Source organism: Ochotona curzoniae, unplaced genomic scaffold, assembly GCF_017591425.1.
Source record: "Ochotona curzoniae isolate NIBS_2020 unplaced genomic scaffold, NIBS_Ocur_1.0 contig_2927, whole genome shotgun sequence".
Classification (NCBI taxonomy): Eukaryota; Metazoa; Chordata; class Mammalia; order Lagomorpha; family Ochotonidae; genus Ochotona; species Ochotona curzoniae.
This window is the reverse complement of record NW_024465654.1, coordinates 1,615,319-1,643,020: the sequence shown is the minus strand read 5'-3', so window position 1 is coordinate 1,643,020 and position 27,702 is coordinate 1,615,319. Positions and strand designations below refer to the sequence as shown.

General features: G+C 44.3%; 1 protein-coding gene and 1 pseudogene across 3 annotated transcripts; one reads left to right on the top strand and one right to left on the bottom strand.

Annotated features, from left to right (window-relative positions):
• Positions 1–73: 73 nt before the first annotated feature.
• Positions 74–27,039, top strand: CUNH12orf4 (chromosome unknown C12orf4 homolog). Of its 2 annotated transcripts, XM_040978756.1 has the most exons (14): positions 74–321; positions 2,874–3,068; positions 5,075–5,220; positions 7,757–7,938; positions 11,458–11,557; positions 11,656–11,777; positions 12,617–12,723; positions 13,056–13,253; positions 13,817–13,945; positions 18,225–18,299; positions 20,796–20,998; positions 24,156–24,213; positions 25,832–25,899; positions 26,487–27,039. In XM_040978756.1, exons 2-14 carry the CDS (start codon positions 2,876–2,878, stop codon positions 26,577–26,579), a joined length of 1,674 nt encoding a protein of 557 aa, XP_040834690.1. In that variant the 5' UTR covers positions 74–321; positions 2,874–2,875; the 3' UTR covers positions 26,580–27,039. The 2 variants fall into 2 exon arrangements, with proteins under 2 accessions (XP_040834690.1, XP_040834691.1); XM_040978757.1 differs by lacking the exons at positions 24,156–24,213; positions 25,832–25,899; positions 26,487–27,039 and adding an exon at positions 22,217–22,616.
• LOC121155604 lies at positions 6,401–7,558 on the bottom strand (annotated as a pseudogene). Its single transcript, XR_005883682.1, has 3 exons — positions 7,549–7,558; positions 6,882–7,492; positions 6,401–6,534 (listed from the first exon to the last, which is right to left on the bottom strand). The product of XR_005883682.1 is annotated as a cell division control protein 42 homolog (transcript).
• Positions 27,040–27,702: the final 663 nt, after the last annotated feature.

Here is a 27,702-nt window from a genome sequence, read left to right as displayed (position 1 = left end):
GCGCCGCCCTTCCGCATCCGGCCAGCCAGAGGCTCTGTCGCTGCACTTTCGTCACTGCGAGAGCCACTCCAGCAGTAGCAATACACATGCTTGCGGTTTTTTTTTTCCCCTTATGATTGAATCTAGGTCTGTGGAGCAAAAGGGAGCCCCAGGAATCGAGGATTCTGATACCAGGTGCCAGAAAATCGGAAAAGCTGTGAGCGAATCTGCCGCGGCTGATGTGCTGGCTGTGAAAACAACATTGCGGTCAGCTGACGTTTGCCTCTTGCCCAGGTTTCCTGACAGTTCCGAGGGTGCGGACTGCTTGGGGTCCAGTGCGAGGTGAGACGGGAGCTAGGAGCTGGGGATCCGCTTCGGACGGGGAGCCCCGCGGCAGGCGAGCGCGTCTCCCTGATCCCTGCAAGCCGCGGACTCCGCTCTTTCCTTAGGTCCACCTCTCCTCCGTTCCCACTTTCGTTCCTTGGATGATTTCACGGCTGCCCAAGGGGAGGCCAGGGCACACAAAGATACCGCGAGCCATTTAAGTAGGAGGGACCGTGCAAGCCTGAATGTTGACCCGGTGGAAGCCAGAGCTGGTGGCTTTGATTCTGTGAGCTCGGTGAGGTCTGGAGCCTCTGTTTCTGGAACTTTGGATTCCCGGCGACAGCGTTCGGTTCTGCTCTGTGTTCTCGGGGAGCCGTGGCTTTCAGACGGATGTGTGCCCACTGTTTCTGTCTTCACTTGCTGATATTAAGTTTGTCAGGTGTTTTATGTGTATTGCTGGATCCTTTAGACAGGGCTGCGTGTTGATGGCGGTAGCTCCATTTGACAGTTGTTGAGAAAGCAAGTCGACCGTAGCGGCGGAATTTAAACTGCTTGAATGACAGGGGCCTATTCTCTGCGCTAACCCTGTTTTCTTTCTAACAGTGACCGAAGCCCTGGGTGTAGCCTAGTAGAGGTGAAGCTACAGGTGCAAGCAGGCATTAGATGGTGGGGCGCCTGGGATGCCCAGTGAGTTTTAGGAGGTGGGGCGGCGTTTTAAGCGGAGAGATGGAGAGGTGGTTGTGCTTCCATTGGCCATAAGAGATCAGTCTGACAGTTTAATGGAATTCAGACAAGATTCAGAATGGAATTTCTGAATCATTGAATGGAGGAGCTGCTTTTGGTAGCTGTGTTGGTGTACACGTTGTCACTGCTTTGCCTTTAACAAATGGTAGTTAAGTAGATATACGGAGAGGAGGAGAGACAGAGAGAGAAGATCTTTGATCTACTGGTTCACTTCCCAAGTGGTCACAACCACCAGAGCTGAGCCGATCCAAAGCCAGGAGCCTCTTTTGGGGCTCCTACACTGGCGCAGGGTCTCAAGGTCTTGGGTTGTCCTGGATCGCTTTTCCAGGCCACAGGCAGGGAGCTGGATGGGAAGCGGGGCTGCCGAGATAACACATTGGCGCCCATATGGGATCCTGGGCATGTGCAAGGCCAGGACTTTAGCCACTAGGCTACTGCACCAGGCCCTTCTTTTTTCTTCTAGGTTTCCCATGTGGGTGCAGGGTCCCAAGACCTTGGGTCATCCTCTACTGCGTTCCCAAGAGGTGGCTTCTTTTTAGAGAAGAGTGAGAATACTTGTTTTCTTCATTTCCCCCAGTATCATGAAAATGAAAACATTGCAGAATTAAATAAGTATTTATTGGGTCTTACCATTGTATTCCCAACATCCTACCTAACACAGTAGAGTTCAAGAAGAAAGAATATACCACTGGAAAACATTGTTCCCTCAAGAATGAGAGACGGCTTGCCAGAGAAGCCGTGATGCAGATCTGTAGAGTGGTGATGTGAGAGCTTGCAATGGGGACCCAGTCCAGTTTGTGAAAGTTGACAGCGGCTTTCTGGACGGTGTGGGGTGCCTACAAGCTGAATGCCTGGAGAAGTGCTTGTCATCCGGGAGAAGTCAGACCAGTGAGAGTGCTGTAAAGAGGAAATCGGAAAGTGGAGGTGGGACGGGGAGTTTGGAGTTGGCTGAAGTTGAGTGTGGGTAGAACCTAGCTTGTGTGACTTTGTGTGTTGGAGGAGAGGGCTGCAGGGTTTGGAGAGTCGAGGAGGGACATGGTCAGCTGGCTTAAGGCATTTGCGTTTCCCCCTGAGAACAGCTGGATGCCATCAAAAGACATTAAGTCGATGAACCATGAGATGAGATGACTGTAGTTGTGGACTGATTTATTTTTAGGAGGATGACGGTGACTTCATTGTAGAACTGGTTTCATGAAGGAATGGATGCCTTGCTACACAGTCTCCCATTAGGATGCTGATGAATACATCTTTAGCCGAGATTGATTTGTACTCCCTTTAAGTAGTGTCCAGTTTGCCTTGTGGGGAGCATCCTCTGCTTTCTCTCTCCTATTTATGTGCAGGTCTTTCTAACACTTTCCTACCGGCCCTTCACCAATTGCCTCTCATGACCCCACCCCTAGTGCTCGCAAGGTCACACATTCATTTCTCTAACTTTGTTTACACCCCTGATCTGTTAGCTCCATGCCTGCCTCATCTCTGCACGTCTGCCTGCTAATCCACATTGCCTTCCTCTCCATGTTCCTGTAGCACTGAGCCCTCCACCTGAGAGGGCAGCCGTTTGTGGGCATGGTTGCTTTGTTTGTTTTTCCCTCAAAGGAAGTTTAAAGGAATTTTTTTTAAGAAGTAGTGCTTTATTTTATCACAAGGTGAAAAGGCAGTGTTAACCATTTGAGGGGGCAGGGGAAGTAGGATAATTGAATCAGGGTCCCGCAGATTAAATCTAAGAATGGTGAAACATTTCTTAGAAATCCTATAGCAATACTGAAACATCGTGGTTCCTTTATGTGCTTGTAACCCATTGCTTTGTCGTTGTTGTTCATGTATAGAAATGCCGTCACAAACGATGAAGAAAAGCAGAGAAAGAGTCGGCCACAAAGACAGGGAATTTGTGTATGAATTCAAAATAGGAAAAGAATGCTTAGAACTGAGGGTGCCCCTCCAATTCCCCATTCAAGAGAACGCCAGCCACCTTCATGGACGCCTGATGCCATTGCACAACTTGCCGTGCTTCGTAGAAAATGGTGAGGACTGACCTCTTAACTAACAGCGCGCTCCTATTTTCCTGCAGTTTTTTTCGTTAGGTGATTTGTATTGGACAGCCTAAACCTAAGGCGCACTGAGAAGCCACGGAATATGAACTGTTTCACTGCTTCTAAGAACACGGAAGCTTCCCCAGACCTTTGTCTGATTGAATGTTTCTCCTCTAACCCTTGCAATTCTTTGTAAAGCGATTGAGGATAAAAATTATGTAATGAAATATTAGCTACAAGGTCTGGGGTGGGGGACTTACCCTCTGAATTTGGTTGGGGGCGATTCCTGAGGAGTTTCAGTTTTAACTAATCTGACATGACAGAATTATCTTGCTTTGGTTGGCTGCATTTTGAGTGTTCTGTTCATCAAGTTTCCAAGTCACATAGAAGAAGACCTATCTCTCCTGAATGAGCCCGTGAAGCAATCTGTGATGCGCCACTTAGAAAGCTCTGTGTTCTCTCACAGACTAGGAAAAAAATTAATATTGAGGATAGGGACTTAGCACTCAAAGGGAACCTAGAAACTTCCTACGGTTATCACCGTACCAAGAAGGAAGCTGGGGTGTAAAGAGGTTCAGTTCTTTACCCCAAGGCAGGAGTTCCAAAAACATGGTCTGCTACTCCGCAGCGACAGCATCACCTGTGGACTGTTAGAACCAGTTCTGGGGCTGACCCTGTGGTGTCATGGGGAAAGCCACCGTGGCTCCTGTCCCAGCTGCTCCACTTCCAATCCGGATGCTCTCTGCTAATAAACCTGAGAAAAGCAATGGAAGATGACCCAGGTGTCTGGGTCCCTGCCACACCCCGGGGAGACCTGGATGAAGCTGCTGGCTCCTGGCTTTGCCCTAGCCCAGTGCTGTTTGCTGTGGCCATCCGAAGGGTGAGCCAGCATTGCATGGAAGATCTTTTTGTCTCTCCCACTTTCTCTGTAATTCTTCCTTTACATTAAATAAAAAGATCTTTTTGAAGAAAGAAAGGGAGAGAACAGCATGGCAGTTGTGAATCGACTCATTCCTGATTGGCCAGGACCTCTGGGCGTGGCACTTCAGCCTGTTGTAACAGAGTGGAATAACTCTAGGGCATTCGGATAACTGTACATGAAAGTTGTAAACTGCTTGTCCGAAGTCAACAGTAGTAGTGATGGAGCCACGGCCAGAACTCAGACATCAGGACTTCTGTTTTGCAGTGCTCTTTCCTTTAATTGAAACCACGAATCATTTGAACTAAATCGGTTTTAAAATGCTAGTTAGTTTCTCATTCAAATTCAAGAGAGGTAGCAATTTTCCTTTTATTACTTTTTTAAGATTTATTTATTTTTATCTCGAAGGCAGATTTATAGAGAAGAGACAGAGAGGTCTTCCATCAACTGCTTCGCCCCCCAAATGGCAGTAAGGGCCAGAGCTGAGCTGAGCCCCAGCCAGGAACTGGGAGCTTCTTCTGGATCTCCCATGTGAATGTGGGGTCCCAAGGATTTGGGCCGTGCTCTGCTAGTTTCCCAGGCCACACACTGGGAGCTGGATGGGAGGTAGAACAGTTGGGACACAAACTGGCACCCATATGGGATCCTGGCACTTGCAAGATAAGGATTAAGCCAATTGAGCCATTGTGCCAGGCCCATCAAGAAACCTTTTAAAGTTATACAGGAAATTTATTCACTTTAGTACAATAATCTTCAGACCCTCAAAATATGTGTGTTTGCCTTTATGTACTTACACCTGCTATGCTTTAAACTGAAATCAGACTTAAGTTATTAAAATTTATCTAATTAATATCCAGTTACACATAAGGATAAAGGATTTTTACCTTTCCCCATGCCATAACCTATAAGAGTAGAGAAAAATAATGCTATAATTAATTAAATGACCCTGTAAGCCCATTTTTGTTTTGAGATTCTATTAATACTAATAGTCTGAACAAAGTAGAATTTCCTGTTGGATTGTTTAGCTGGGTATAATGTATTCTGCTGGTTCATGATGACTTTGTTGACCCTGTGCCAGACCTCAAAGAAGCTCTGAGCCAGTTCATAGAGGAAGAATCCCTGAGAGATTACGACACCGAGTCTGAAGCCTGCCTGGATGCTGTGAAGTCGGGGGAAGTGGACCTGCACCAACTGGCAAGTGCGTGGGCCAAAGCATACGCCGAGGTGAGGACATGGGTCAGACTGGACGTTCTGAGGATATGCTGGACTTGGACGAGGATATTTTTAAGAGCTAAGATAATGCTGTAGTTGCAGTAGCATGCTTTTTTCTCTGCACACCCCCCGGTCATGGACCACACATGTTTCGGCTGATGTCCCTCCTTGCGAGGTCAGGTGAGCACCCCAGCCAACACACATCTGATTTAACACTTGTGAGAGGCTGCAAAATACAGAACACCTAGCCAAATTAGAATTTCAGGCAAATGAGTAAGTTTTAGTGTAAAGAAATTCCACATATTACACAGTGCGTAGTTATACCAAACAATTATATAAGATTTGTCTGGAATTCTAATTTATCTAACAGCCCTAAATCAACAGTAGCTCACTTTAAATTTTGGATTAATTTCATCCTCTCACTTATCTTCATTGTTAGGATTGTTTATATGATGCCATCATTCTTCTATTTAAACAACCCCTTTTCATAAAGGCTTAGAATGGCACTGATTCTAATGCATATCACTGTTTTATTTATGAAGAAAGAACAACATTACCAGATAAACTGATAAAATGCCTAGAAGTTAAGACTCCAGTTATCAGTTTGGCTTATCAATTCAATGCTTCGGGAAAGGATCAGAATAAATTTCTGTGGAGTGTAGGTGAAAAAAAAAAAAAAACAACAACTAGATTTCAGGGACCCTAAGAAAGTGTGTGGAAGTAGCCACGATGAGTCGTTTGTTTATAGAAAAGAGGAGGCTGTGGCACTTGCTGAGTGTTGGTGCAGGATCACGGGTTGGTTTTGTGTTGAACGTGGGATGGTTGACAGCTGCAAGGAGTGGAGTCCTGAGCACCAGCAGAGAAAAGGAAAAAACAAACAAAAACCCTAAGCTGAACCGCTAGGGTGTCCCAGATTACACTCCAGTGAGGAATGAGGAGGAGCCCCAGTAATTCAAGGTAGTCTGTTACAGAGTCATCACAAAGCATGGCTTGCTTTTAAAATAACAAACAAAACACACCTTGTTTTGGAAGAACAAAACATAAACTAGTATACTGATCACTTTCCTGACAGTCCACAATTATTCAAAATTAACTAATACTAGAGGAGAAAGGGACCCTGCCTATGGGCCTTGACTCACACAAGTGCATGTGGGTAGGTGCAGGGCATTTGTCATTATTGCAAAACTGAATTTTAATTTTTGATCTTTAGTTTGATTTCAGCGTTGCTTTCAGTGCCACGCCGACCCCAGCTGTGCAGAAAGGGCCCTGGAGAGTCTTCATAGGGCACGCACCTGGGGCTGTTTGGCTCCAGGGAAGCCAAAATTGCTTCATCAGATACATGCTTTTTTTTTTTTTTTTTAAGATTTACTTATTTATTTTTATTGCAAAGTCAGACGTACAGAGAGGAGGAGAGACGAAGAAGATCTTCCATCTGATGATTCACTCCCCAAGTGAACGCCATGGCCGGAGCTGAGCCAATCTGGAGCTAGGAGCCAGGAATTTCTTCCGGGTCTCCCATGCAGGTGCAGGGTCCCAAGGCTTTGGGCCATCCTTGACTGCTTTCCCAGGCCACAAGCAGGGAGCTGGATGGGAAGCGGGGCCTCTGGGATTAGAACCGGTGCTGCTATGGGATCCCGGCACATTCAGGGCAAGGTCTTTAGCTGCTACATCACCAGACCCATCAAATACGTTCTCTAGGCCTGCCTTTGTGAGCTCAGAACATTCCACATGCTTGGCAGCTTTCAGATCACGGGCCAGCTTTTCAGCAGTCTCTGGGGTAATGGGCTTCTGTTTGTTCTTGGCAAGCTTCTCAATAGTAGAGGGGTCTTCTCTGAGATCAGTTTGGGTCCCAACAAGCAAGAAAGGAGTCTCTGGACAGTGGTGGGTGTTCTCAGGCACCCACATTCCTTCCACATTTTCAAATAAGGATGGAGAAACAGCGAAAAAACAGACTAAAAATACATCTGCCTGTGGATAACTGGTGGCCGTAATCTATCGTAATCCTCTTGTCCTGCAGAATCAAAAAGTCCAGGAGCGTGTGGCTCTCCACCAGGCAGAACTGTGGCTGTGTAGTTGTTAGAAACAGCCGGAACGCGTTTGTAGAAAATCAGGTGACGTGTTTTACCCACAGCACCATCACCCACAACAACACACTTAATTGTCCGCCTTGCTGAAATAGCTTTGTATCCGCTTAGATATCTCAGATCTGCCGTTGAGCTCAGCTTCTCCACGGGGGCCTTGGCAGCACTGAGGCGATAACCATTTTCATGTACTTCCGAGCATGCTCAAGACAGGCATTTGGCATAATAAGACAGCGCTTAGGAGGCCTTAGTCCTGTACCTGGTGTCATTCCTGGCTCTAGATACTGACTCAGGCTGCCTGAAAATGCAGGCTCGGGGAAGCAGCAGTGTTGCCTGAAGTCATTGGGTTCTTCCCCAAGTGGGAGACTGAGTCGAGTTCCTGTCTCCTGGCCTTCAGTTCTGAGCAAAGCATCCCATTGGTCCTGTCCCTAGTGTGTTAACCAAGGATGCCGCTTGTCACCCTGCAGACCACCCTGGAGCACGCGCGGCCGGAGGAGCCCAGCTGGGATGAGGATTTTGCCGACGTGTACCATGAGCTCATCCACTCTCCCGCCTCTGAGACACTGCTAAACCTGGAGCACAATTACTTCGTCAGCATCTCCGAACTGATTGGCGAAAGAGACGTGGAGCTGAAGAAGTTGAGAGAGAGGTACTTGACCTTGCTGGCACTGACACACCATGCCATGTGTGTGAGCATGATGGCTTACTGGAATGACTTGTTGTAGTTTGTTACAAAATTAAAAGTTGAGATAAAAGAACGTCATTAGTGTTGGAAATTAGATGTATGGTACTTTTGATTCTATCATTTCAACCGGAAAGATCTTGTAGGATTAGAGAACTTCTGAAGCAGTTGATCTTATATAATGTCATTTCTTGTTCTTTTTTTCTGTTGTTATTTTTTAAAAAATATTTATTTATTTTTATTGGAAAGATTGATTTCCAAAGAAAAGACAGACCTTTATCCACTGATTTGCTCCCCAAATGGCCGCAATAGCCCGAGCTGAGCTGATCCGAAGCCAGGAGCCAGGGGCTTCTTCTGAGTCTCCCACACGGGTACAGGGTCCCAAGGCTTTGGGCCATCCTCGACTGCTTGAGGACTGTCCTTGAGGAAGCTATAGTGTTTTTTTTTTCTGTCTCTTTGTTATGTGGCAAAATAAAATTGTGAATGTGTTTTTCTTAAAGAGCAAAATGAAGAACTAGATTTTTAAAAAGTATACGAATATGTAATTTGTCACACTTAATTGCTTTCCATTAAATTTCATCTGTTTGACTTTTCTGCTGGGCCTTATTAACATGTCCTTGCATTGATTCTGTTCTCTGAGTCTTACACTCACTCTGCTTCCTGGAGCATGTCGGTACATCCCCGTCCTGGCTGCCTCTGCTGCCTCTGCAGCACCTTGATTTAGCCGGTGAATTTCCGAGCTGGATTTGCAGCCAGTTCCCATGTCTGGCTATCAGTATCAGTAGCCCATGCTGGTTCTGTTTTTCTAAATCAGAAGAAGACACTTGTTCTTTCTGATTCTTCATCTGTTGGAAAGCTGACTTAACTAATTATCTGTATTTACCAATACTTAATTCTTAAAAAAAAAAGATTTTATTCATTCGAAAGATAGAGTGGTAGAGAGAGGGCGAGGCTGAATCACCTGTTGATTCGCTGCTTGCATGGCCACAGCTTGGGGCAGAGCCAGGCGCAGGTCAGGAACCCAGAACTGCCATCCTGGTCTCTGGCCTGGGTGCCAGATGCATCAGCAGGGGAGCAAGGTCAGCAGTGGGGTAGCTGGGCCCCTCATCACAAGCCATGGTTATGGCTTAGCCCACTGCACCACATCCTCAGCCCCCAGCTCTGAATTCCTTTCCCTTCTATCAAGTGTTTTAATAGGGATATGTTTTGGTTTCTTGTTGGAAGTGTCCTTTAGCCAAATTTCTTGGTAGAGCTTTGTGGGCTTTTTTTTTTCTGTTTCTAAATGTACAAACAATGCACAGATGCATCTATTTAAAAACCATTTTTCTAGTTTGTTTTCATGGATCTGAGCTGTTGGCTTGCCAAGGGAAAGCTTACGTTCCTCAGGTGGGAACTGTTTACTGCAAAGGAGGAATTCACAAGCGCCCGTGGAGGCTCCCGCAGAATCGGTGCTTACTTATGTAATTCCTGATCGCAGGAAACATTTTCTTCTCCTTCCATTTTAATGCCATTTTGCATCTTTGGAGGACAGTTTCTTGGCACGACATCAGTATAGCCCCAACGATCTTTTTTTTCCTCTGTTTTTGTGACAGCTGACACACTGAGCCAGTTTGTAGCCAATATCTTATCTGAAATATGATAACATACCCTTGGGTCACCGGGAAGCTGCATCATTGCTGGTCTAAGCTGCTTGCATTTTGGGCACATTAAGTTGAAAGAGATGCTCATGGTGTTTCATTTGTCTATTCTTTCCTCAGAAGAAATTTGCTTTTTTTCAGCGAACCAGATTCTCTGTATCTTTTTACCTTTCCAAATGACAGTAATACTTTTTATCCACTAGAGGGAACATGTGTCATGTATAATATTGACACATAGCTATATAGGTTTTTACTTATAAATGTTGAACAGTTATTTCCATCTGTGAGTAAAAATTTGACTTGCAAGAGTCATCTTCACTTGACCTGTGGTCGATATTAGAGTTAAGAGGATCATCTGCATTGGGAATAAATAGGTTAAGTGGTGCTGGCTACTGAGGGCCGGAAAGTGTGTTTAGAAATGTGTATACAGCTTCTTTGAGTGCGCTTTGTTGCTTGTGTGTTTATTAGCGTCTTAGTTATACATATCAATTCATTTTAAGAACAACTTTCTTGACCAGAATGAGAGTAAAAATCCTTTTGGTTTTTGTCTGCATTCTGTTCTTTCCTGGTTTCTTTAGAATATATTTGAGAACAAGCTCTTTGTATAAATTTATGTCAGAAGATGATTTTTTAATTGGAAAAATTTTTAATGAGCTTATTTAGGAAAATATACTATTTATGCAGAAAAGGCAGCAAACTGAGTGTATGCAGATCAGTTTACACAAAGCAAGCATGCGCACGGAAGTGTCGTCTGGGTCAAGACAGAGAGTAGTTCCAGAATACTTCAGAAACATATGTCATGCCCTCCTGGTCCCTACACCTGCTCCTCCCTAAATAATCACTACCTATACCTCTCACATCATGGGTTAGCTCTTCCTGCAAATTTCTGTATATGATTTATTTGGGTAAATGAAGAATGTAGAATGATAGCACGTGTTCAGGCCGTATTTTACAAGCCTCTGGAAAGGGTAATTTTTTTGACTTAGTAACAGTTTCACTTACAGAACCACACAGACAGCTTCTAGATGTAACAGACTTTTAGAGGTTGTAGTCACTTACACAAATAACTAGAAAATCTGTTTAAGCTGGAGTTGTAGAATGTGAGGAAATTTGCAGATGAAAATAGGTATGGGAGGGGTGGGGGGAATCCCCAGTGCCTATAAAACTGTATCACAGAATACAATGTTAATAACAATAAAAAAATAAAATAAATAGAAAAAAAAAAGAAAATAGGTCTGAACTTTTCAACATTAGCTATGATATCTGCAAGTTCACTTAGATTATGACTATTTTAATTTATGTATTCAATTTAGATTGAGATTCAGCTGTACAGGGGCCAGCATGTTGGTATGACAAGGGTAGCATCCCATGTGTGCGCAGGTTCAAGTCCCCATTGCTTTGCCTTTGATGCAGCCTGCTGCTAGTGCACTTGAGAAGGCAGCAGAACACGGCCCCTGGTACAAAGGGCCCTGCTGCCCGCAGGGAAGGCCTGCTGCCCGCATGGAAGCTCCAGGCTCCTGGCTCGCGCCTGGCCCAGCCTTGACCGTTGTCGCCATTTGGGAAGCTGAAACAGCAGATGGAAAGTTTCTAACTCTGCCTTTCAAATAAATAAAACCTTTTTAAAAAAATTCTGTACAACTGTTAATATTCCGTGACATTATCGTTGTTATTGCTTTATCTCCACTCTCAAGGATTCCAAGTGATTTCAGGCTATTGTATTTTCCATTCCAGCATGTAATGCATGTAAGATAAGTGTTTTTATTTTCACTTTGTAGAGATTGTTCAATGGCTGTGAAGTGGCCCTGGGCTTTGAAAGCTTGGTGAATACATCTGATTACTTATGTTTCAGACAGGGAATTGAAATGGAGAAGGTGATGCAGGAATTGGGAAAATCTCTGACGGATCAAGATGTAAATTCGCTGGCTGCTCAGCATTTTGAATCCCAGCAAGTAAGTGAAATACAGTGACTTGTAGATGCATGATTGCGTTTTTGTGTGTTTGCTTAGTTTTGTGAAACATTCATCATTTGTCATGCTGTCTCTTTTAGGACTTAGAGAACAAATGGTCGAATGAGTTAAAACAGTCAACGGCCATCCAAAAACAAGAGTATCAGGAATGGGTGATTAGACTTCACCAAGACCTTAAAAACCCCAACAACAGCTCCCTCAGGTAGAAGCATTCATGTTTTGCTCTTATTCATATGAAAGTCCATGTTAATGACAGTGTAGTTATTGAACAATTTAACCTTAACAGTTGTGTATTTTCTTTGAGTATCCAATGAACATTCCAGAACACTTTATGCTTCTTTTAACGCTTTTTCTCCTACTGCTTTTATGTGAATTGTTTTGGGTGGCAGACAGGGCCACGTGGGGAATTGTTGGCTCCTTTAAGATAGTAATATTGCCCCATTGAACTTCAGCTATAGAGATCTTTTAGATATGCACAGTTGTACAGTTTTGACTCCTCCATGGAAACCTGAAGAACAAGGCAGACAGAGGAGCCATGTGGTGGGAGGGGAATGTTGGAGGCTAAGACACAGGAAGTGGATGTGTATGCATCCAAGGACACCATCCGTTCTGGCTATCTTGTCTGACTTTTTAAATTATCATTGTTATCACTTCATCTGTCTTCTGAGTTAGACATGGTATAGTTAAATTGTGTGGCTATAATGTACATAACTGATTTTAAAATAAGTTAGTCATTTTATATACTCATTCTCATAGGACACTAAGAAGTATTATGTGGTCATGTGCTGATTCGTATTGTAATTCCTGAATGCTCCACTTTACCTGCTGTGTGTAGGGAGTTGAAAGAGCAAGCAGGCATTCTAGAACCTGCTGTTACAGTCTTGCTTGTCACCATAGATGGAAGGAAAGTTTACAAATCACTTCAGCACTGTTTTCAGCTGTTCAGTTTTCTGTCTTTTTACTAGAAGTCTTGCTTTCCTGTAAGAAAAGTTTTTTACAAACATGCAAACAAAGCATTATCAATAATTTTATTAATTTCAGTGAAGAAATTAAAGTTCAACCAAGTCAGTACAGAGAATCTGCAGAAGCAACCGGAAGGATTTATGAGGAACAGAGAAAGCTGGAGGAAAGTTTTACCATCCATTTAGGTAAGCGTATCATTTCCTTCTCTACCGCTTTGATTTGTCATACAGTTTATGTTGTAACGGAAAAATCCCTTGCATCCGAGTGTGCCCTTGTTTGTGTTTTAAATTTCTCATTCTGTGCTGTTCCAACAAGCCTGTGGTTTGTTCGCTGTAGGTTTCCCACTGTAGTTTACATTTTTTTTTTTTTTCAGATAAAGTTACAATGGCGATGAGCCCGTTTTTAATTCTGAAGTGTTGCACGGGTTGTCTGTCCTCGCCGCAGAGACCTGTATGCTGCCGTACTGAATGTTTGCACTGCTTGCTGTCTGCCTCAGCCTGTCGTCTGTCCCTTGCAGGAGCCCAGCTGAAGACCATGCATAACCTGAGACTGCTCAGAGCAGATATGCTGGACTTCTGTAAGCATAAGAGGAAGCACCGGACTGGAGTGAAGCTGCATCGGCTCCAGACGGCGCTCTCGCTCTATTCCACGTCGCTGTGTGGCCTGGTTTTACTAGTAGATAACCGAGTTAACTCATACAGTGGTATTAAAAGAGGTAAGCTAACATCATACGTATCTATTTCCACAAATTTCTAATTATACCACCATTCGAACAAAGAAAGGAAGTATGGAAAAACTGAAAAACAGTGTAATCACCTCAGATACTCAGGCAGACCAATCATAGTTCTATTCAACCATGGCTGTTTTAGATTTGTTTCATATTTCGGCATTTGTAGAGTTCCTCATAGATTAGAACCGGCACCCATATGGGATTCCTGTGCATGCTAGGTGAGGATTCAGCCACTGAGCCATCATGCTGGGCCCAGTAATTTTATTTTGATCAGAATTTAGCCCTTCTACTACTTTCTCTCTGTCTCTTCTTCTCTTTATAAACCTAATGTGACTTTTCTATTAAGATAAATAAATATTTATACATTTTTTAAAAAGGTAAAATTACTACGCCCTAATTAAAAGCAATATTACTGAAAGGACAAGTATAAGAAATCCTACTTTTGTGGGGTTTTTTTTGTATTTCCTCTGTTCCTCATGTCTGTAAGAAACAAACCGCACGTGTGACAGTTCACGTTTAGAAGTTTGTAAATGTTTTGTGTCCCTTAGATTTTGCCACAGTTTGCCAGGAGTGTACCGATTTCCACTTCCCCCGGATTGAAGAGCAACTGGAAGTAGTCCAGCAGGTGGTCCTTTATGCTAGAACCCAGCGCAGGAGTAAACTGAAGGACTCACATGGTCAGTAAAATTCCACTTCTTAAAAATTTCCCTTCCGGTATATACTGTTCAAATTCAATAGAGTCAGCATTGAAATCATATATGGGAAATGGTGTTTCTGGAAGTTGGAAGGAGGAAGTTAAGAGCACAATGTTAAACCATCAGAAGATGGAACTCTGCTCTTCCTTTCCTTTCCTGGGGTAATTGTTGTCCGGGTTCCCAGTGAAAATCACTTTTAGATTTCAGTCCTCCAGTAAAGCTAGAAGCAGGCACTCAGTGGCAAGTTGGTCATCTTTTGATCCCCAAAAAGCAGGGCTCAATGAATCCTTTTCTGTGTTCCATCTTTAAGTAGTATGGCCTCAATGATGAGAGTTGGTTTTTTTGTTTTAAATCACAATGTGTTTGAATGATTGTTTTTTCTATGTCTTTCTGCAATATAACTTCCTCACTAAATTCACACCGGGCATCCCTTCCTTACCTGAGTTGCTTGGGACCAGGAGCGTTTCAGATTTTGGAATCCTTCCTGGATGTTTTCCTGCAAGCAGCCCTCAGCTGAAAATCTGAAATGCAATTGCTCCAAAATGTACAACTTTGAGTGCTGACGTCTGTGTACTTAAAGTGTGCAGTTTGGAGATTCAGCATACACACGCCCTATGAATTCATGAACTGATGTATCATCTCGGTTACTGTTTTGTGTGTGCCTAGAACTTGGGGCTGGCACTGTTTCATTCCATGTTAGGCTGCTGCCTTATGGCACCAGTCTGGTCCTCTCTCTTCCCCTTCCCGTTAGCTCCCTGCTTGTGGCCTGGGAAAACAGCAAAGCATGGCCCAAGCCCTTGGGACGCTGCATCTGTGTGGGAGACCCAGAAGAATCTCCTGGCTCCTGGTTTCATCCTAGCCATTGCAGTCATTTGGGGAGTGAACTAGTGGATTTCAGAATTGTTTTTTTCTCTCTCGCTCGCTCTGTCTCTCTTTTTCTCTTACACTCTGTCTCTCTAACTCTGCCTTCCAAATAAATGAAATCTTTTAGGGAAAAAAAAAAGCACATCAATGTTATCACATTTTAAACAAACAGTATAATATTGTTAAATATGATTGTACTGTTGGAGGTTAGAACTCCACAACTTATTCATCCTTTACAACTTGAACTTGGCAACTCCTGCCCACTCGGCCATTTCCTGCCCAGCCCTTGGTTAGTGTGGGTCCACTCTGTGTTCTGCTTTCTTCACTGAACACGTTATCTCAGAAATCATCCCATATCAGCTCGTAAGGACCATTGTCATACCTTTTTGCTGTCACATACTAGTCCACTGTGGAGTATCCTGTTAGCAATCTGCCCTCTCTTCATAAATGTTTCAGCAATTCCTAATTTTATTTTGTTAGTGTTCTGAGTAGCAGTGCATGAGTAATCCTTGTTTTCCCCTGTGAGCAGTATGCCAGACACAGAACCAATCCCTAGAGAGGAGTCCCTGGGCTGAAAGGCAGGTGCACTGATCATTGCATGGTGTTAGCCGCAGCTCTCTGTGAAGACCCCACCACCTTGAATCACACTAGAGATGACCAACTTTGCTGTAGTCATTTACATTGTTAAGTGTCAAAGCCAGGCCAAATATTGAAAATTCAGTAAGCAAGTGTGTTCTGATAAAGGGCCTCGCAGAGCGTCCCAGCCTGCCCTCTTGTTTTGCGTCTCCCTTCCTCCGTCTCGTTAAGACCAGCAGTGGTGTGATCATGTCACTGTGTTTCTTAGTGGCGATTACAAGCATCAAGATTGAGATCATGATAGGCGTGGAAAGAGGGTAATTCTAAGTATATTTATGAGCGATGGAAAGTACACAGTACATGGCAGGAAGTTTTTACCCACATGCCGTTGAGGCAGTGCATGTGTACCATAGTATTATTTTGTTCTTGTTCAAGCAACCACTTTGTGGTTTGAGTGAGTCAGGGAAGCAAGTCGGTTTATGAAAGGTGACTTTCTCAAAGGAAACTGGTGTTGTTAAATAACTCTGTGAGAGCATTGCCTCTGTTTTTTCCTTTTCTGTTCGTGCTTGCATGTTTGTTGTGCATGTTTACATTCTAATATGCAAACACCTGTTTGTTCTAAGACATTCCATTGCTTTGCTTGCTGTGATTGTTGTCTTAGCACCTTTATATTTTTATAGTGCATGTTAGAAGGTATTTTGTACACATTCTGTATACCTGTTTTGGGAAAAAGTAAAAAAAAAGTTGCCATCTTCTTTGCTTACCAAATAAGGTATCATGATTAAAATACGGACTATAAACTGCTCTTATTTATTTAACAGAGATTCTTTCTTATGATTTTATCTATCTGTCTGTCTGAAAAGCAGAGGCCGGAAACAAATCTTCCATTCTCCTGTTCCCCAATGCCCATAACAGGAACTCAGAACCTCACCCAGGGTAGAGTGGCAGAGGCCCAAGTACTTGAACCATCAGCAGTTGCCTTTCCAGGTGCATCAGCAGGAAGCTGGACCAGAAGCAGAGCAGCCAGGAATCAAAACAGACACTTCCAGTGTGGGATGCTCACTTCCCAGGCAGCTGCTTGAATCCCATTGCAGGGGGCTGGCACTGCGACCTGCCAGATAAGCTGCTGCCTGTGGGCAGTGGCATCTGCTCCACTTCCATTGCAGGTCCCGGGAGGGCAGCAGGGCATGGCCCGAGTTCTAGGGCTCCTGCACGCATGTGGGAGGCCTGGAGACACTCCTAGGGCCTGGCTTCAGACCAGTCAGCTCCAGCCATTGCAGCCATTGGCGGGGTTGGGGACAGAAGATGAAGATTTCTTGTCCAAATGTCAGAGTTTGAGTCCCACTTCCACTTTGGATCCAGCCTCTGATCTGCACCTGGGAGGCGGTGGAAGATGGCCCAAATGCTTGGTCTCCTGCCACTAGTGTGGGAAACTGGGTGGAGTTTTTGGCTTCTAATTTTGGCCGGGTTCAGTCCTGGCTTTATGGGGCATTTCTGGAGGCAACCAGAGCACAAAAGACCTCTCTGTCCCTCTCTCCCTCCCCCTCTACCCTCCCTTTTCCCTCTCTCTATCTCATCTACCTGTCAAATTTTATACGGACTATGATATATTTTGATAAAATATATAATATATATTATAATAAAAATATATGTACACACATATATAGTTACTTTGAAAGTTAATATTCATCTTGCATTTATGGATTCTAATGGGATTCTTCTGAAATTAAGATCTGTCTTCTAGTGAAAGCGTATGTATGTATGTGTGTAGTTTATATTCAGCCTTAATAATGTATGTTCAGTTATAATACTTACTTTACCAATCTTTATCCTTCTAAGAAACATAACTTTAAAAGAAAAAAATAAGAAAAGCTATTGAATACCTGAACAGTTTGTCCCGTTAGAAGTAATCTCACTCTCTGAGATTAAATGAATACATAAAGTATCAGATAAAAAATAAATTTCAGGAATGGGCTGACCACGAAGCAGCTCCTGATGCTATGAACCATTCCTTGTAGTCCTGAGCAACGTACTATCAACAACAGTGACTCAGATTCTAAGAATAGAACTGGCCACGCTGCAACTATCTAATGAAGTCATTCTGTGTATACTTAAGTTAGTCCCTGAATCTCTCAGGTGGAGGAGTGCTGACAAGAGGTGAAGGCCACAGGACCTAGAAGCTGAGTATGTGAGCCCAGGTCGACTTCCACCACTTACCTGTACATCGCTGCTTAGGTTATTAGCCTGTCTGAGCCTCTGTTGCTCATTTTTTAAAAAGATGTATGCATTTATTCATTTTTATTAGAAAGGCAAATTTACAGAGAGAAGTCACTTCTGGCCACTGGTTTATTGCCCAGGTGGCTGCAGTGGCCAGAGTTGAGCCCACCTAAAGCCAGGAGCCAAGAGCTTCTTGTAAGTCTCCCACATGAGTGCAGGGTCCCAAGGCCTTGGACCATCCCCTGTGACTTTCCCAGGCCACAAGCAGGGAGCTGGGTGGGAAGTGGAGCAGCCAGAACATAAACTGGTGCTCATGTGGGATCCTGGCAGCTGCAAGTGGAGTATTTAGCTACTGAAACATGGCACCGGGCCCTCTGTTGCTGATTGGTAAAATGAAGGTGGCGGTAGTGCCTGCGTCACAAGGTCCTGCTTATAGGGGTCGTAAAAAAAGTTGTTGGTCGTCCACATCGAGTTTATGGCTCAGTGTCTGGCCCACAGCAGTCCTTCAGAAATTCTTGCTGTCATCATGATTGTTTTGGAAACAAAAGTCGTCACGTGCTTTCATGTTATTATCTTCTTTCGTGTTGCATTATCTCATGAACAGATGCCGGAAACCATAACGGAGGAAGCGACGAGAAATCCAAGAATACTAACAGAAACTATTTAAATATTTTACCTGGTAAGTGTTATTTATTTTAAAAGACTATGTTCTCCTAATCATGTTCATTCAGATCTTAGGTTGGAAACAGAAATCCTTATGATGCACATTGTAAAATGTCAGTATGTCAGTCTGAAGGAACACTTTGCATTACACAGTGCGCTTCCATCAGATATTCTCTGATGTAAATCTTTCATTCTTGTATTTCTTCCAAGCTCTGTACAAGAAGAAATGCTTCACTGAAAAAACAATGAAAGTTGCATAAATGTAATTATTTTGCTCTTTCATATTTTCTTTGCTATATTGTTTCTTAGTTTCCTAAGGAATAGGTCAAAAACTATATACAGATAATGACACATTACTTGACCTTGTAGGAGAACGTGGGTGTTCCCATCTAAACCCTGCTTTCCATTTCTTCTATTCTTGGGTATGTATTATTTAACAAGTGTAATTTCGGTCAGTCAACCCTTTTTCTGCTTTAATTCACGCCGTTGACCATTAGTCGTGCTTGTGTAACGGAGTATACCAAGGAAGGCCTATTTGTGTGCTGTACACATGGTAAGTCTCTTAGAGTGAATCGTACGTTTTACAGAATTTGGATAGCTTTCCGTTCTCCTTTAAGATAGTTTCCTCCATTTCCTTCCCCAGACCTTTGTCATGTGGGCCGCATTACATTTCATGTAAGTGAGTCTTCTACCCATTTCTGGTATTCACCCCATCTGTCGCAGCCAGCCGGCTGGCGGTGCTTGCCTCCGAGCTCCCTCCCGCCTGCAGGTAGCCTGCCTTGTGGAACAGGAAACCGTCCTCCTCTCCGTCTAAAAATACCTGCAGTGAAGGATTTATTGTTTCTCCTCATAGATCCAGAATTTCAATCATCCATATTTTGTGGCTTTCTTAAAATGTGCCAGTCTTATTCCTATTCTGGAGATCCCGATGAGCAGGTTTATGACAGCTTAGCCCTTGATGACTGGGTTTGTTTCCTTGCTCTTCTTTGGGGGTGAAGTGCTCATTAGTGTTTCATTACCACCTGCCAAATCAGGAGGGTGTGTCTGTTAGAAAAGGAGTATTAGACTATTCACAGAAAGATACTGTAATAACATCTGAACTTTCACTTAACTAAAGAATGTCGACACGACCAAGAGCTCAAAGAAATGTAAAAAGATGCAAAGCACAAACTATTTAAAACTTGTCGCTGTACAGAAAAAGCTCTACCTATGGCGTTAAGCCAAAGATTGATGGTGTTAAGCCAGCAGTGGCTTACTCTCATTAGCTGAATATTTACAATGATGTCATTTAATTGTCACAACAACCTTACCAGGAAAGCAGTCAGGCATTGCTTTTCCCATTTCATGCACAAAGTAACAACAACAACAAAAACAGTAAATCAAATGTATTTGTCCCAGAGACCTCAGCCAGTAAATGCCAGTGGCCAGCACTTCTTAGCATCTAAATACTCCTTTTTCTACTCTGTTACCTGAATGTGATCACCACTGCCGAATCTGTGATGCCCATTTTATTCCTGGGTAAAATGAGGCCAAGAGGCAAGTCATTTAAGGTCAGACAGAGCAGTGCCGGTCCGGGGGTTAGGAGCACCTGACTTGTTCACTGAGTCGTCCTGCCTCACTGTCGGAGCACAGCCCTGTGTAATGCAGCGGCTTGTGCCGCGTGAATTATCAGTAAGACTTTCGGAGAGAAATGCACTTCACGGGCCCAGGGGGATCTTGTCTCACTCAGTCTCGTAGGCTTCTGGGCGCAGCTTCCCTTAGAAAGTTGAACTGGCAATGTGTTGATGTTTTAGTCATTTCTTCCTCTAATTTCCCTCTTCTGTTTGTCCAGTTCTCTTTTTTCAGACCTTTGTCTGGGATCTCTCAACTGTGACACTCAACCTACAGAACTTTTCATTTGATTGCCTGTTTTCCTCATGGTCTTCCTCTAGTCAGTTATTCAGGACGGAAACACAGAGACCGCCCTTCACCCTACCCCCCCCCAGTCCTCAATGCCCACGTCCTCACCTACGATGCAATCACTGCCCCGGGTATTTTGAGTCCCACTGCCAACAGTGAGACTTGAGCTTTCTACCTTTACCACTGTCACGCCTGCTCATGCTTCCACCCCGAAACATTCTCTTCACTGGCTCCTTTGCCTTCATTCCTTGCCCACCTGTAAGCCATTTCTTAGCTGTAGCCACAGTAACTTCAATATAAATCATATTGTATAATAATTCTCTCACTTAAAATCATCCAACAGGCTCACGTTAGATATAGAGAAACCAAACTTTGGGGCCAGGGTGCTGCTTCTGTTCGTTTGCCACCTGTTGGTCACTTCAGGGCTATTTGCGAACCGACTGCGGAGGGAGTTGTCGTTGTTGCTTGTCTTTCTCCCCCTCGTTCCGAAAATAAAGGAGCAGCAGGCCTGGGCGCTCTCTCACCCCCTAGGGCCCTGCTGCCGCCCCCGCTGGTCCAACAGGGGGATGTGAAGGATGCCACTATACACCGTGCCCGCGCTTGTCCTCCCCAGGGGAGTTCTACATCACCCGGCATTCTAATCTCTCCGAAATCCACGTCGCTTTTCACCTTTGTGTGGACGACAATGTCAAATCGGGGAACATCACTGCTCGGGACCCGGCCATCATGGGGCTGCGAAATATCCTCAAAGTGTGCTGCACCCATGACGTCACCACCATAAGCATTCCTCTCCTGCTGGTGCATGACATGTCTGAGGTAAGTAGCTAGAGCGTTCCTGTGATTTTATGGATTTATCAATATGGCTGAATATTCTGGATATTAGTATTATATAATGATCTCCTGTACATTTTTTTATCAACTTTTTTTTTAATCAATGAATGTTTCTTTGTATCTCCTACCTAATCAACAGTATTAGGTGACAAAAACAAAACTAAATAGTTGTTTTTAAAGATTTATTTTATTTTTATTGGAAAGGTGGATATACAGAGAGGAGAGACAGAGAGGAAGATCTTCTGTCCAATGATTCACTCCCCAGGCGGTCACAATGGCTGGAGCTGAGCCAATCCAAAGCCAGCAGCCTCTTCCAGGTCTCCCACGCGGGTGCAGGATCCCAAGGCTTTGGGCCGTCCTTGACTGCTTTCCCGGGCCACAGGCAGGGAGCTGGATGGGAAGTGAGGCTGCCGGGATAGAACCGGCGCCCATATGGGATCCCAGGCGTGCAAGGCGAGGATTTTAAGTAAAGTCTGAAGTTCATCAGAAATTTCTAGCCATTGTCACATCATCATTCACTGGTCCATTCAATCTATAAAAGGGAATTTGGAGAGTGACAAATTCTGCCCCAAGGAGCTTCCAGCCATCCATGCAGCTGGACTCCTGGTTAACCGGTTCATAAAAATGGTCATATGTAGGTGGGAAACAACCTCAAAAACAGTGTTTCCAAAAGCCACTAAGTTGGGTTTCACTTCCAGACATCTGATCCTGCTAGCATTCCGTCTCCCACAATGTTGCAAAAGTTACATGTTTTAAATAGGGACAGCCAGCTGCAGAACATTAAGTTCCCTGCCTAAGTGTCTAGTTCAACAGACAGAAGTTTACTGAGCCACCATGCGCCCATATTTGTATTGAAGCATCCATCCAGGTCAAGAAGTTTATTCTCCAAACAGGGACAAACACTACGCAGGATGTAGAGGTAGTATTTGTTTTCACTTCCGTGCAAGAATCACAGAGCACGTTCCGGCGGTGCTTGCTTCCTCCAGCAAGCAGAAATGCCGGACGTGTATTTTACCACATTTTGTTTATTGTAAGATAATGACAGTGTCTGAAAGAGTTCATGTGCTCTGATAGGAAAAAGAGCTGTGGACGGGTATAATTACATTTTAAAAGAAAGTGAGGAAGAAAGCTATGGGCAAGAGGAAAGACACACCAGTTTTATCACTGTACATCCTTGTGATCTGGAGAAAACTGTCTTACCAGAATCCGTGTGATCTAAGAGCAGCGACACTGCAAGCCGGGAATCCGGACGTGCTCCCTTCCTTTTGGCTTTCACACTGAGAGGCTGAGGAAGTCAGAGCTTAAAGCTTCTGGTTGTGTGGTTGTTTTCAAACTTTTTATCGGCACATACGCACACACGCTGTGTAGAAGTCCACAGCTTCCGTTGTCAGCAGTCTGAGCATCTGCACAGCCAACACCCAGGTCATGAAGCAGCACGTTCCCAGCACCCCAGGAAGGTCCTCTGCGAAGATGGCCACTGGTTCACCCCAAAAAGCCTGAGTTCATTAGGCTTCGTTTTGCAGTTGATCTTGTTCCTGGCCTTCTGTTGAGGATTATCCATGAGGTTTATCTATGTCGTGTGTGGCCGTGCAGTGTCTACGCTCGTGGTTGCGTATTATCTCATTGTGTGATTAAGCCACAGTTATTTAGATATTCTCCTACTTTTGCACATTTGGGTAGCTCTCAGATTTTGATTTTTATGGCTCATGTTGCTTCTAGTGTGTATCTTTGCTGTTTCTGCTGGCCTCAGGGTGTGTGCGCATGTAGTTCTGGTGGATATAGCTCCATTCCTTCCCAAGATAGTTGTACCTACTCTGTTGCTCTTGAACGTGAAAATGATAAACAAAGACAGACTTTGCTCCCCCTAAGACATACAGTGAAGTCCCCATTGTACGTGTTATCTGTACTTCAGTGTTACTCTAATCAACAGCTAAGGACTTTAGCTGCTAGGCCATTGTGCCAGGCTCAGTTTTAATTTCTCATGCATTAAATACTAAGAGACACAATCCCCATCATTACAAAAAAAAACCCAACCAACCAAACAAAACACCTCACTAATTTCTAAGAGTACAGAAGATTCTGCCGCCCAAGAATCACCACAAAATAATAATCATAATAATCATACTTTATAGTCACCGTTCTGAAGATTTGCAGTATTACAGTTCAAATTCAGCCATGACTCCTTCATGCAAGCATGCACCAAGCATAGAATTCAGCATCTTTTTTTTTTTTTTTTTAAATTTATTAATTTAGGGCTCGGCGGTGTGGCCTAGCAGCTAAAGTCCTCGCCTTAAACGCGCCGGGATCCCATATGGGCACCGGTTCTAATCCCGGCAGCCCCACTTCCCATCTAGCTCCCTGCTTGTGGCTTGGGAAAGCAGTTGAGGACGGCCCAAAGCCTTGGGATCCTGCACCCGCATGGGAGACCCCGAGGGGATTCTTGGCTCCTGGCTTCAGATTGGCTCGGCTCTGGCCGTTGCAGTCACTTGGGGAGTGAACCATTGGACAGAAGATCTTTCTGTCTCCCTTCTTCTCTGTATATCTGCCTTTCCAGTAAAAATAAATAAATCCTTAAAAAAACCTGTCAAATAAAGAAGTAAATCTTAAAATGACATAACCACTAATATTGTGGATAACTATAAAAAGTATGTCTGCAGTCTCATGTGGACATTGGTGCCCACATCTGGGCAAACATTAGAAAGAAGTGTAGAGAAATGAATTTATTTGGTTTGTGAGATAACTGGGATGAGCTGCTTATTCACATTACATTTTTTAATAGCATACAATATACAGAGCAAGCGTTTTGTTTCATTATTATCCAGAAATACTAATGCAGCTGCTAAATGTGGTAAGCAAGTCCGCATGTCACTTACATTTGCCTACAGAATTAATGATGTATGTTTTAAGGATATATATATATATATATATATATATATATATATTTGGTTATATTTACTGGGCTAATCGCATTGGTTGGCATTGTAACGAATGTGTTATAACAGCTAAAACATCTCATCCAAGAGCTAGAGGCAAGACAGACCCACTTAGCAAGGAGCAACAGGAATCCATTGATGGGATGTGCAAGCCCCATTCTGACCCTGTTTCGTTTTTTACAAAGTATTTGTTTTGTTTCTGCTGTTAGGAAATGACCATCCCCTGGTGCTTAAGGAGAGCCGAGCTTGTGTTTAAGTGTGTCAAAGGTGAGTACCCTTCTGCTCAGCGACCACCAGCAGCGTCTGCTTGCCAACAGGGAGGATTGATTGATTTGGTTTGAAAGGCAAAGTTACAGAGAGGGAAAGACCAAGAGATCTTCCGTCTGTCAGTTCACTGCCCTAAGTAACTGCGGAGGCTGGAACCCAGCAGGTCTGGGACCAGGAGCTTCCTCCAGGTCTCCCATGTGGGTGCAGGGGCCCAAGGACTTGGGCTGTCCTCCGCTGCTTTCCCAGGCATGTTAAGAGGGAGCTGAATTGAAAGTGGAGCAGCTAGGACTCAAGTGGGCGTCCACATGGGATGCTGGCACTGTAGACTCAGAGGCCATAGTTTAACCCACTGCAGCACAACACCAATGCCTTCTTCCAGATGCTGAATGTAAAACAGCCTGGAAGAAGCCCTGTGGATGTCATATCTGCCCTCTGCGACGTTACCAACATGTCTAGCAAGAAAATGTTTCAGAATTATTTTTATTTTTATTTTTTTAATCACAAGTAAATCTCTAGCCCTTCTAAAATAGTACTAATGAAGAAGAGGTTTTGTTTTCTTTTGTATATTTTGCTGTGATTCTGGCTTTTGTTTTCTTCAAAAGCAAAAAATAGTGAGCACATATTTAATTAGCTTTTTTTAAAAAAGATTTTATCTTTATTGTAAAGTCAGACATACAGAGAGGAGGAGAGACAGAGAGGAAGATCTTCTATCCGATGATTCATTCCCCAAGTGACCACAATGGCCAGTCAATCAGAGCCAGGAGCCAGGAACTTCCTCCAGGTTTCCCACACGGTTGCAGGGTCCCAAGGCTTTGGGCCATCCTCAATTGTTTTCCCAGGCCACAAGCAGGGAGCTGGATAGGAAGTGGGGCTGCTGGGATTAGAACTGGTGCCCATATGAGATCCTAGCACATTCAAGGTGAGGACTTTAGCTGCTAGGCCACCGTGCCATGTCCTTAATTAGTTTTTAATAATCTCAGCCCCTTCACTTAGCAGGCCCTAAATATTCTGCACTAAATAGGAAATCCCCAGTGTGTGCCAGCCAAGCCCTGTTAAACCCTCTGTGGAGGGCCTGGCACCTTGGCTCAATGGCTGCATCAAAACCTTGCCCCTGACAGCATCCCATGTGAGCACCAGTTCATGTCCCGGCTGCTCCACTTCCCTTCCAGCTCCCTGCTTGAGGCCTGGGGAGGCAGTAGAGGAGGATCGCCCAAAGCCTTAGGCCCCTGAACTTATATAGGAGACCTGGAAGAAGCTCCTGGCTTTGGATTGGCTCAGCTCTGGCCATGATGACCAATTGGGGAATGAAGAAGTGGATGGAAGATCTCTGTCTCTCCTTCTCTTTGTAAATCTGATCTGACTTTCCAAAGTAGATAAATAAATGATTTCTTTTTAAAAAAAAGTTAGCAAAAACAAAATAAAACAAAACAAAAAAAAAATCTGTGGCCCATAGGATTGGTATGTCCTGTAGGAGGAGCCTTCCCGGTGACCAGCAGCTGCCTAAAAGGGCCAGCCTCGAAATCACCCCCCAGTGTAAATATTCACATTAGCCCAAAACCTGACTGGCAGGTGTGATGGCCAGAAGCCACAACGCAGCAAAACTCGCTTTCTGTTTTAGGATTCATGATGGAAATGGCTTCGTGGGATGGCGGCATCTCCAGGACGGTGCAGTTTCTGGTGCCACAGGTGTGTGACCTGCGTGTCTCTCCCCAGTTCAACGTCTTCTCTAGACTGTTTCCTACATGTACAGCTGTGGATACTGCCCCGGATCCCTAATGCAACATTCAGTGGCTGACACTCGTTGTATTTTTAAGAGAAGCGTTTGGATGCCATCAGGCACTTGGTTTACTGTCAAGGGATCTTTCATTCAGCCCCGCCCAAGCTTGATTGATTGTGCCCGGGTTTTCTCCTCACATACGCTGTGTGGATCATACAGCGTCATAACTAAGGGTGTTCTCAAAGACTGTGTCTGTGTGCTGCCTAGAATTTAGCCACACGATTGGTATTTTAATCAGGGATGCACTAGCGTTCCCTAGAGACTTTTCTTGTAGTAATCAGTCTCACTTGACAGAAAGCAAACAAACTCTCAGGACAGAGCCAGAAAAACAGCTCAAGTCCACAGCCATGCTACTGAATCCATCGGAAAAGATAAATCCCGAGGCTGGCACTCCATTTTCAGGAACGAAGTTCGTATTTTAAAGTACTTCTAACATTAAAAAAAAAAGTGTGTGGTGATTTAACAAATGCACTCTTTTTTTTTAAACCTCATACAGAGTATTTCTGAAGAGATGTTTTACCAGCTCAGCAACATGCTGCCCCAGATCTTCCGAGTTTCCTCCACGCTGACGCTGACATCCAAGCACTAGGCCCTGGGAGGTGGACGTGCTGGCAGAGCAGGACTGCGAAGCTCTCCAGGAACTCGAGCTATGCAGGCTTCTGTCAGGAGAAAGGCACCCAGCCCGAGCCACAAATCAAACCACCACCCCATGTCTGCTCCGCATCCCGAAGCTTTCCATCCTGCAGGGACCCGGGCTTAGTCCCCATCTTACACATTTATTTATGAAAGAACCTCTCTTTTCTACCATCACCGCCCCTCCTTGAACACTGGTATGTATTCCGCCTTGCAGTGTCTCAGCCAGGTACACACCTGCATCGGGAAACTGTTGGCTGCATTTTTGGAGAGACGTTTGAATTTTTTTTTTTTTAATGGGCTTGAGTTATGTCAGGTGCAAGCTATTATGCATGCAAGATCTGCCTTTCTCATTTGCCAAATCAAAATCTAAAGATCCCAAAATAGACTTTGTAAGTATAGACTTCTCGTGGAAATCTTGTCGAAGCAAATGTGTGAGACAGGCGTGCTGATTTAAACTGTCCTCCTTGAATCTCGTGCTTTCAGTCTCTGCTTTCCGAGGTCGTTGTAAGTTAGAAGCAGAAAAGGCTTTGGATTCTTTACCTGTGTCTCAGCTTCCCTCTGTGTCCTGCTCTGGTCTATTAATAGCATCGCATGGGCTGGGAAAATAGTGTTATTTCTTGCAGGCCTTCTGTAAAGCTATTCTAAACCACCACCTGGCCGCACTCGAGTCCTCGTCAACATTGTGGCGATTGGACAAGGAGAATCATTTTTGCTTGTCTTATTTCCTGCGTTCTCGGATCGCTTCCTCTCTCTCCTTGCGTTTCTTTGCGATCACGGGTCCCCACTCCTGTCTCTGCAGCTTCCCTCCCTTCTCTGGTGCTTCCTTCCCAGGCACGACGCATCCCTCCTTCACCCCTTCCTCCACCCATCCGCCGTGACTCACCATGACGTTAAACAAAGCCATTGACAGATGCACACAGACATTCATAAAAGCAGCAGTTTCATCCAACCAATGTGCAGACGTGGTGGTCAGCCAAAAGGATGAAATGGAGGGTTTTTAGCATTGTGATGACATGGCACAGCTTGATCCCAGAAACATGAAGCACACACTCTATTGGTATTTCTCAATGCAGTAA